Below are 11,418 nucleotides of genomic sequence, written 5' to 3' on the forward strand. Positions count from 1 at the left end.
TCACTGAATTAAGTGTAAGTATCTTTGGGGTCCATTATATTAAATTAATGGTTTATGTATTATTGTGAGCCTGGATTGTATGTCACCTCTCAAGTCAGGAGATAGATGTGAGATCTGGGGGTTCAAAGGACTATACGGAAGAAAGTGACCGGCAAGAATGGATGTTTAGAACAAAAAGTATGAAGTAGTTTGTCTGAGGAATATCTAGGAGGGAATGGGAATTCTACACCTCTGGTTATGCCAAAACCCAGCCTTTTGAAGCTGGAGGAGCAGGCCACTGTTTGCTGGCCAAGATCAAAGGCCCAAGCCATATAAAGAAAAGACTGAACAATTCATGGTGGTTCTAGTTCTGAATCTGAGACTGTGATGAACTCCTAACCACAGGGAAAACCCAGTTGTGGGTTTTGAAGGAATGATACCTACCAGAGCCTGAAGTTGGAGTTGGGGTGATATCTGGCAAGCTTTTTAGCATACATGTATGTTTTTTTATTGTTTTTAATGTTTTCTCTGTAATGCTTTCACCTTAAGAATAAATGTGCTTGCTTATAAAGAGGTATGTGGTAACTTATAACTGTGGCAATTACACTGTTCATAGCCTCTGGAGAGAAAGCAAAACAGAGATGCTGGCCTGTTTAGGTGATCTGGCTTGCTGGGAATATCATAGTGTAGAGCGGGAACTGTGCAGTCTGGAAAAAAAACCTGGTCAGGAAGGAGTGAGACGCGTGTCTCTGCCCAATAGAGGTGATGGTTGAGGAGGTGCAGTTGTCCCAAACTATGACAAAGACCATCATATTTGTCACGTGACCACTGCAGTATAAAGAATGTAAGTACATATGATGCTAGCCTATTTAGATTAAATCTCAGAAAACAATGAGAAAGTTGCTTGGTACTTACCATAAATATTTTTACTGAGATCATCAGTAAACTCCTTAAGAAGACTCTGTGGGAAAAGTGCTGTGCCTGCATGGTCAAGGTATGTCATTCCTAAAATAAAAAAGTACAATAAAAATATTAAGCTTCTTAATATTAAATTCTAACCTCCCATAGAGACTAGGTTTACCAAAGTGAAGCACAAGTCACTTGAGCAAATTAAAAAACTACAGTATATACCATGGCAAGTCCATTTTGTCCAAAAGCTCATAGGTATGGCTTTTTATTTCTCTAAGGAGTTTGTGTCGCAGCCATCACTAAGTGCTTCCTCAATAAGTTTTTAGCTCATAAGCAGCAAAATACAGGAGGGTTTGTCTACTTACAGCACTGCAGCAGTGGTGTAGCTGCATCACTAAGGCCTGGTCTACACTAGGAGGTTATGTCAAATTTAGCAGTGTTAAATCGAAATAACCCTGCACCCATCCACGCAACGAAGCTATTTAGTTCGACATAGAGGTCTCTTTAAATCGATTTCTGTACTCCTCCCCGAAGAGGGGAGTAGAACTAAATTCGACATGGCCATGTCGAATTATGGTAGGTGTGGATGGAATTTGACGCTAATAGCTTCGGGAGCTATCCCACAGTGCACCACTCTGTTGACGCTCTGGACAGCAGTCCGAGTTTGGATGCTCTGACCAGCCACACAGGAAAAGCCCCGGGAAAATTTTAATTCCTTTTCCTGTCTGGCCAGTTTGAATCTCATTTCCTGTTTGGACATCGCTCAGCAGCACTGGCAACGATGCAGAGCTCTCCAGCAGAGGTGACCATGCAATTGCAGAATAGAAAGAGAGTCCCAGCATGGACTGATCGGGAAGTCTTGGATCTGATCGCTGTGTGGGGCGATGAGTCCGTGCTTTTGGAGCTGCGATCGAAAAAATGGAATGCGAAGATCTATGAGAAAATCTCCAAAGCCATGAAAAAGAGAGGATACAGCCGGGATGCAACACAGTGCCGCGTGAAAATCAAGGAGCTGAGACAAGGGTACCAGAAGACCAAAGCGGCAAATGGACACTCTGGATCTCAGCCCCAGACATGCTGTTTCTACGAAGCACTGCATTCCATTATAGGTGTGGCCGCCACCACTACCCCGCCACTGACCGTGGACTCTGATGATGGGGTATTATCGACGGCTGCTTCCTTGGAGATGTTCGCGGGGAAGATGAGGAAGGAGATGAGGAGGACGAGGCAGTCGACAGCGCATACAACACTGATTTCCCCGACAGCCAGGATCTCTTCATCACCATCACGGAGATCCCTTACTAACCCTCCCAAGGCGTTAACCCTGACCCTGAATCAGGGGAAGGATCAGTCGGTAAGTGTTTTAAACATGTAAACATTTATTTTGATCAGAACAGGAATGGAATATTAACAATAGGTTTTTCATTATTACTTTGCCCTAGGCACTTTATTTTTTGGCCTTGCCAGTGCAACTACTGCAAAAGTATCTCAAAATGTCCAGTTTTGCATGATTACTTTGCCCTAGGCACTCTACTTTTTAGTCCTTGCCAGTGCAGCTACTGGAAAATTCTGTCAATATATCCGGGGATAGAGCAGAAATCCTCCTGGGACATCTCCACGAAGCTCTCCTGGAGGTAATTTGAAAGCCTTTGCATTAGGTTCCTGGAGAGAGCGGCCTTATTGCGTCCTCCATGGTAGAAACTTTTCTGCGCCAGGGTAGCAGCAAGTACTCCGGGATCAGTGCCTCGCACAGCATGGCCGCATACGGCCCTGGTTTTTGCTGGCATTCATGCAGCATGCGGTCTTTCTCTGTGTCCGAAATCCTCATCAGAGTGATATCACTCATGGTGACCTGTTTTAAATTAGGGGAATATTAGTATTGGGACTGATTGCCTGTTCCTTTACATAACTGTAACTGGTGGTTTACAGCCACGCGGTGGAGGCGGGACAGGGGCAGCATACAGGGATCTTTCCTGGGGACAGCCGTGAGGAGGGTGGGACAGGGGCAGAGTTCATGCTGGCCGGATTGCCGGCAGCAGGAACTGGCCAACACTAGGGGCATTGCTTTGAACATCAAAGGAGGGCACTACTATAAATTAAGCTTTCAGCAGCCAAAAGTCTACGGCTTACCATGTCCGCCTGCTACCCGAATTCCACCGTCCTGCCCTGCTTGGGTGATCTGTACTCCAAGACCCCAGGCACTGAATGCGAAGGCCGAAAATTCAACCTTGTCCTGAGTGCGTATGTGATAGGTGCTGTACATGGTCTTGTTCACAGAGAAAGACTATGTTCATTGTTCACAACAAATTATCTTTGTGAGGAATTCACTCCCTTTTTCCCATCCCACAGCTGCAAGTGTCTCCCGACCTACCCCAGCATCCCCCTCCCAGAGGCTGGCGCAGATTAGGCACTGAAAGAGAAGGACACGGGACGAGATGTTCTCCGAACATATGGGCTGCTCCCGAGCCGAGGCAGCACAGCAGACCCAGTGGAGGGAGAACATGTCGCAATACCAGCGAGCACACAGCGAACGGGAGGACAGGTGGCGGCAGGAAGACCAGCAGGTGACTCAAACACTGCTTGGACTAATGAGGGAGCAAACAGACACGCTCCGGCGCCTTGTAGATGTTCTTCAGGACCGGAGGCAGGAGGTCAGAGCCCCGCTGCAGTCTCTCTCTAACCGCCCTCCACCTCCACAAAGTCCCATCCCCCCCTCACCCAAAGTCCCAAGAAGGAGGGGCGGCAGGGGCCGTGAAAACAGTCACTCCACCCCTGCAGACTGCTCAAGTACCAGATGGCTCTCATTCCCAAAGTTTTGATAAGTCCTTTCCTTCACTCCAAAAGCACCTCACCCAAGCCCCCGTCCCAGTGTCATCTCCTAACTGTGTAGTTGTTAATAAAAAATAAGTTTCTGTTAATTACTATTTCCGTCAGGTTCTTTTAGAGGAGAGTGTGTTTGAAGGGGGAAAAGGGGGTTGGTAATTGGAGAGGACAGTCACCTTTACCAGGGTACAGACTCGGGGGCAGGTTCAGCAGCAGGTCACACACACATTGCAGTCACTAGGCACCCTGGTCAGTCTGGGAGGTGGTTTTCATGTTCTGTGTGTGGGGGGCTATGTGAGTTTGTGGCAGGGGAGGGCGGTTACAGATCTTATGCAGCGGTCCTTAGCCTGGATGACAGAGCCACGCAGCAGGGGATCTGTAACCGTCCTCCCCCCGCCACAAAGTCACATAGCCCCCACACACAGAGTCCCAAAAAGGAGGGGTGGCAGGCTCTGTTGAAACAACCAGTCCACCACTGCGGACCGCTCTAGGAGCAGGAGCCTGTCATTCCTTGAGTTTAGAAGCGTCCTTTCCATCACTACACCCACTCCCCACCACAGTCTGCGTCCCAGTTTCAACCCTTTACCACGAAACCCTTAATAAAGAAAATGGTGTTAATGAACAAAGTTCCATTTATTTTATTTTTAAAGGTGTGTTGGAAGGGGGGCAACGGGGTGAAGGGGGTATGTAACTGGAGAGGATAGTCAACATTAAGTGGGTAAAGAAACAGGGGCAGGTTCAGCTTCTCTTTAAACAAACTTAATAGTCACAGGTTATCCTGCTCACTGTGGAATCTAGCTTTCAAAGCCTCCCGGATGCACAGCGCGTCCCGCTGGGCTCTTCTCATCGCCCGGCTGTCTGGCTGGGCGTAATCAGCAGCCAGGCGATGTGCCTCAACCTCCCACCCTGCCATAAATGTCTCCCCCTTGCTCTCACAGAGATTGTGGAGCACACAGCAAGCTGCAATAACAATGGGGATATTGGTTTCACTGAGATCAGGGCGAGTCAGTAAGCTTCTCCATCTCCCCTTGAGATGTCCAAAAGCACACTCCACCACGATTCTGCACTTGCTCAGACGGTAGTTGAAGAGTTCTTTTTCACTGTCCAGGGCGCCTGTATAGGGCTTCATGAGCCAGGGCATTATCGGGTAGGCTGGGTCCCCGAGGATCACTATAGGCATCTCCACATCCCCAACAGTTATTTTGTGGTCCGGGAAGTAAATACCTTCCTGCAGCCGTCTAAACAGACCAGAGTTCCTGAAAACACGAGCGTCATGAACCTTGCCCGGCCATCCGATGTTGATGTTGGTAAAACGTCCCCTATGGTCCACCAGTGCTTGCAGCACCATTGAAAAGTAGCCCTTTCTGTTAATGTACTGGCTGGCCTGGTGCTCCGGTCCCAGGATAGGGATGTGAGTTCCATCTATAGCTCCACCGCAGTTTGGGAATCCCATCACGGTGAAGCCATCTGTGATGACCTGCACGTTTCCCAGGGTCACTACCTTTGAGAGCAGTAGCTCAACGATTGTGTTGGCTACTTGCATCACAGCAACCCCCACGGTAGATTTGCCCATGCCAAAGTGGTTCGCGACTGACCGGTAGCTGTCTGGCATTGCAAGCTTCCAGAGGGCTATGGCCACTCGCTTCTGGACAGTCGGGGCTGCTCGCATCCAGGTGTCCTTGCGCTTCAGGGCAGGGGACAGCAACTCACAAAGTTCCAGGAAAGTTCCCTTACGCATGCGAAAGTTTCGCAGACACTGTGATTCATCCCAGACCTGCAGCACTATGTGGTCCCACCAGTCCGTGCTTGTTTCCCGTGCCCAGAATCGCCGTTCCACAGCATCAACATGACCCATTGCCACCATGATATCCACGGCGCGGGGTCCCGTGCTTTGCAAGAGGTCTGTGCCACTCTCAGACTAAATGTCCTCACTGCGCTGCCGTAGCCTCCTCGCCCGATTTCTCAGCATCTGCCTCTGAAAAAGGTGGATGATAAGGTGCGAGGTGTTGACAACGGCCATAACTGCAGCGATGGTTGCAGCAGGCTCCATGCTCGCAGTGCTGTGGCGTCTGTGCTGTCACTCACCAGAAAAGTGCGCAAACTTATTGCCCACCAGCGCTTTCAGGGAGGGAGGGCGGGAGTGACGGTTAAATGACGACAGTTACCCAAAACCACTCTCGACACATTTTTTTCCCCAGCAGGCATTGGGGGCTCGACCCAGAATTCCAATGGGCAGCGGGGACTGCGGGAACTGTGGGATAGCTGCCCACAGTGCACCGCTTCCAATGTCGACTCTTGCCCCGTTAGTGTGGACTCACAAAGTCGAATTACTGTACTTAGTGTGGATACACACGTTCGACTTTGTAATATCGGTTCCACTAATTCGATTTAAGTAAAATCGAACTACTCTCGTAGTGTAGACATACCCTTAGTGAAGATGCTATCTACTCCAATGGGAGAGCTTCTCCTGTCAGCGTAAGTACCCCACCTCCCTGAGAGGCATTAGCTATGCCGATGGGAGAAGCCTTCCTGTCGACATAGCGCTGACCACACTGCAAGTTCGGTCGGTATAACTGCATCGCTCAGGAATGTGGATTTTCCAGACCCCTGAGCGACGTAGTTATACCAACATAAGTTTGTAGTGTAGACCAGGAAGGAGGGTACTGCACATATACAAAGTTTTGATCATCTCTTTACATTTTGAAATTAAAGTAACCTATTTTAATACCATTTCTTTTATTTTAACCAGACTTAGATTGTAAACTCTTTTGGGGCAGGGATTATTTTCTTGTTCTGTGTTTGTACCACACTCAGCACAACAGGGTTCTTGGCCCATGACCAGGACTCATAGGTACTACCATTATATAAATAAATAATGTTGCCCCAAGTCTTATTGACTAATCAACAGTCTCAAGAATTAGTAAGGCCTGAACAGTGTGCATGGGAAAGTTAGAAGCATCCTTAACAACCCCAAATACAAGAATTTAAATATTTCTTCCTACTTTGTTGCACTTAAGTCTCAATTAATTTTTAAACTCTTTTTTATTATTATTAAATTACTGTAAAATTTTGAAAGAAAAGCTTATTCTAATGAAAAATAATCTAACTGGACATTTTAAGGTCTTTTCTTGTTTGGCCATTTCTGCTTTCTTAATCTTTGGCAATTATTCTCCCATTTCTTCAGAGTGTCTCAGATCCATCGCTAGTCTTTCATTTCACGTAATTTAAGTATTTCAACCTATTTCAAATTTTAATAACGATGAATATGATTAAGATTAGCATTTAATAAGTATTTTAAAAGGTCTTTCCTTTCCACAAGGATTTAAGGCTCAGTTAAGCTCATAACTGGAATCCTTGACACTTGAAAAATATATATTACTATAGTGCTACAGCAGTAACTCAGTAGGTGAGGATGTGAGATACTTTCAATTATAAAAACAATCTGGACACCCTTTATCCCTTTAACTTTCTGCTTCAAATTTCTCATGCGTAGTCCCTAGCCAAAAAGATTTTTTTTTAATTATTTGAAGTTAATCAGGAAAAATGTTTTGGAGGGCTTCAGGGAAAAAAAATTTTTTTTCCCTCTCTTTCTTGTTTTTTTACTTCTGAAAAGTCTTCTAACTTCCCTCCTCCCATCTTTGCCCCCAAAAAGCGTATCTCAGAGTTATTTTCTGGACTAAAATCAAAACACAGATAGATAATTATTAATTGACATAGATATATAGAAAAAGAGGCATAGGAATTTGGCAGCCAGGAAATTTGAATACCTCATCTTTTGGGGAAGATTTTTCTATTTTTCCCCCAAGGTGATGTATAAAAAATATCCATTCTGTTTACCTAAAAATCCTTTCAAACAGGAAAGATGTTCATCACTTCCAAGCCTGTTGTATAACATTGCAATAGATTTTAGGATGTCAAATGGCTGCTGTCACAGGCGCTGACTTTTCCTTTTTCCCGGGGTGTTCAAACCCCACTTCACCCTGAGGCCCCACCCTCACTCCACCCCTTCCCCCAAGGCCCCACCTTAGCTCCACCTCTTCCTGCCCTCACTCCGCCCCCCACAAGGCTCCTGCCCACCCACTGATCTCCGCCCCCCCCCACCCCGAGCTCCTCTCTGAGCTGCCAAATAGCTGTTTGGCAGTGTCACCACTGCCCAATCAGCTGTTTGGCAGCAGTCCCCAATCAGCTGATGAGCACGGGCGGGGAATTGCTGTGGCTGGTGGGTGCTGAGCACCCACTATTTTTTCCCCGTTGGTGCTCCAGCCCCGGAACACCCAGGGAGTTGGGACCTATGCTGCTGTTTTGAAGGATAATACATGAAGTCAAAGTCTGCCCCTAGATACCTACACCCAACCCGTGTTATCTTGATGTTAACTGCAGTATGATATACATATTTGTTGGGAAAAATGGCCCAGAGTTTGCAAAACACTTTGAGAATCCTCACATTGACAGGACCATTTACGAATGTACAAATATTACCGTAACTATACATTACACAGAGAACAATAAGAAGCCTACTGAAGTCAGGCTCTTAGGACACTAGTAAAACAAGGGATCCTGCTGGCAAGAGGGAGAACCCATCCTGTGCAGAACACTCTCAAAATTATATTACAAGAGGTTCCTTGTAGTGCCCAGAAATGAGTATTTAAGCTTGTTTCATTCTGTGGCTAAGTATAGAGGCAGAAATCCTGTCTCCATTAAAATCAATGGCAAAATGCCATTGACTTCAAAGGAGCCCAGGGTTTCACCCCAGAATGCATTCTTGGAACAGTTTACAGGAAGTTCGCTTGAGACTGAAACAAATTACTAACTGTTAAACATTTCTTTCTTTTTATCTTTAATGTTTGCTGATTAATTGAAGACAGTAAACAGCATTTAATATTCAATCTTAACTGAGTGAAAGAAGAATTTTATGTAAATTGAGATTGCATTCAACAAGTGAATAGAATCTTTATTATATGATCATTTTATTTTCCTCTCTTTTCATTTCAATAGACTTGCTTATTTCTAGACAGAAACATTAGTCCCACATGCATAAGAGTCATACAAAAGCTAAAGATGTTATTTTATTTGCAGTTTTCCCCTTTCTCAATAACATCTTCTATTTTAACTTTATTAAATAACCTCATTAACCAAACAGATTTGTTAGTACAAACTGGATAATTTAGATCTCTTTAATTCTCTGTGGTACACAGTACACAATCTGTCAACAGTGAAGATTTGTATTGTTTATTAAAAGCATCAATTGAAAGAAAGTTAAAATATAATATGAATTGAGACCCTCTGTTTTACCTGGGTGGAGGGGAATTTAATACCATATTGAATATAATTGACATGAAAACTATTGTATATTGAAGGTGAGTGAGGTAATTTCTTTTATGGGACCAACATTTGTTCATGAGAGAGACAAACTTTTGCGCTGACATAGAGCTCTTCTTCAGGTCTAAGAAAACAACACTGCATATTTAAAGTGTAATTTATGTCACTGTTCCAGAAATGCATTGATTGTTTGATGAAATCTACATCCTAGATGAAGCTGTTGTATATGTCTCTCCAAAAGGATTAATTTTTAACTACCAGTTCTGGGAAATTGGTTAACAAAAGTTTATTTTGATGGTTAAATGCCTGCATCTCAATATACTTGCAAAAGAATTCTATATATGGAGTTCTTTGAAACAGTCTCTATTGGTCTCTATTGCTTATCTGTTCTCTTCATGCACTGGAATTAATCTCTCTTGATAAAACATGGGTTATTTTTCTGTTGTCCCTCCCAACTCTTCATATTATTTAAAATACAAACACAACACACACGCAGCCTTCAACGGGGTCAGCTCCAGCCTCTTCCCGGTGCGGGGAGCTGAGGTGAGCTAGACAGAAAATTGGGGGACTGTGCTATACATCCTGTGGGCACACATTTATTTTTTTAACAATACACACTTAAACTCTGTGTGTTTTTATCTATGTTATCCTCAAACGGAGAATAAAAATTATATACAGATTGGTTTTAAACTTCATCTATGGCAGCTCACTGGTGCAACATTTATTCACTGAAAATCAACAGGAAAAAAAGCCCATAACTAAATAAATAAACTAATAATAACAATAAACAAATGCCAACTACTGGGAAAAAATTACTGGTTAAATAATACTAATAGCAAATTACTTTAAATTGGATAATGTATTGTATTATATTTTAAAATTAACCATTTGCACATGGCAATGTAAGATATTTGGAAGATTTGGTGACTCAGAGCCATAATATAACAACTCACGCTGCGGTCAGTCTGGAGCAGGGGCCTCAGTGCTAGAGAGGGCTAACTGATCCCAGGTGCTGTAGGAGGTGTTACTGGTGCTCTGTCCTCCATCCTTAGCAGCAGCTGGAGGAGGCAGTGGGAGGGAAGGGGGATGGATGCGGGTCTTTGTGGCTCCTGAGCCCTAGTCAATTTGCAAATCTAAGCATCCTCAGCCTGGGCCGGAGCACGTGCAGCAGCAGCAGGCACGTGGCAGGGGAGCTGCATGCTAGGGATGTGAACCAGGTCAGGAGGAAGCAGAGGTGTCAGTTCAGATTCTGGTGGGGTGGGGAGCAACTTTAACTGTGATCCCAGGGGCTACTTAGGTACCTGAAAACTAGATTTTTTTGCAGATAATAACTTAGAAATTAGCAGACAGGAGCACCATATATAATTCCTATATAAAGAAAAAAACATATAGACAAACACCAATTAAAGCCATATTTTAAGTTTATATACACATTACATTTAGAATAATCAGGAGATAATACAGCAAGATATTCCCTATCCCAAGCCTTGAGATATCATTTCTGGAGCCTTAACACAAATATCAGAAACGCAAATTTGATCCTTTGTACACTATCTTTAGTAGAGATAAATAAAAATAAAAAAATCTGCTTACGTTCTCTAACAGACATACTTTGTGTCACTGCCATTAACTACTCTATTTTAGTCGATCGTTTTTTACTCCACTAAAAACATATTTAACTTAATTTTAACATACATGATTAAAGAACAGGAGCACTTGTAGCACCTTAGAGACTAACACATTTATTAGAGCATAAGCTTTCGTGGACTACAGCCCACTTCTGGGCTGTAGTCCACGAAAGCTTATGCTCTAATAAATGTGTTAGTCTCTAAGGTGCCACAAGTGCTCCTGTTCTTTAATCATGTATGTTAAAATTAAGTTAAATATGTTTTTAGTGGAGTAAAAAACGATCGACTAAAATAGAGTAGTTAATGGCAGTGACACAAAGTATGTCTGTTAGAGAACGTAAGCAGATTTTTTTATTTTTATTTATCTCTACTAAAGATAGTGTACAAAGGATCAAATTTGCGTTTCTGATATTTGTGTTAAGGCTCCAGAAATGATATCTCAAGGCTTGGGATAGGGAATATCTTGCTGTATTATCTCCTGATTATTCTAAATGTAATGTGTATATAAACTTAAAATATGGCTTTAATTGGTGTTTGTCTATATGTTTTTTTCTTTATATAGGAATTATATATGGTGCTCCTGTCTGCTAATTTCTAAGTTATTATCTGCAAAAAAATCTAGTTTTCAGGTACCTAAGTAGCCCCTGGGATCACAGTTAAAGTTGCTCCCCACCCCACCAGAATCTGAACTGACACCTCTGCTTCCTCCTGACCTGGTTCACATCCCTAGCATGCAGCTCCCCTGCCACGTGCCTGCTGC

The 11,418-nt window shown here is 43.9% G+C and overlaps 1 protein-coding gene across 1 annotated transcript in view; it reads right to left on the bottom strand.

Annotated features, from left to right (window-relative positions):
* MOCOS (molybdenum cofactor sulfurase) overlaps nt 1-11,418 on the bottom strand; it is a 368,425-nt gene that overhangs the window by 317,639 nt on the left and 39,368 nt on the right. Inside the window, exon 2 of the mRNA XM_034761386.1 lies at nt 895-984. Coding sequence (XP_034617277.1) covers nt 895-984 — 90 coding nt within the window. The remainder of the gene's footprint in view (nt 1-894; nt 985-11,418) is intronic.

The sequence above is a fragment of the Trachemys scripta genome, chromosome 2 (assembly GCF_013100865.1).
Source record: "Trachemys scripta elegans isolate TJP31775 chromosome 2, CAS_Tse_1.0, whole genome shotgun sequence".
Taxonomy (NCBI): Eukaryota; Metazoa; Chordata; order Testudines; family Emydidae; genus Trachemys; species Trachemys scripta.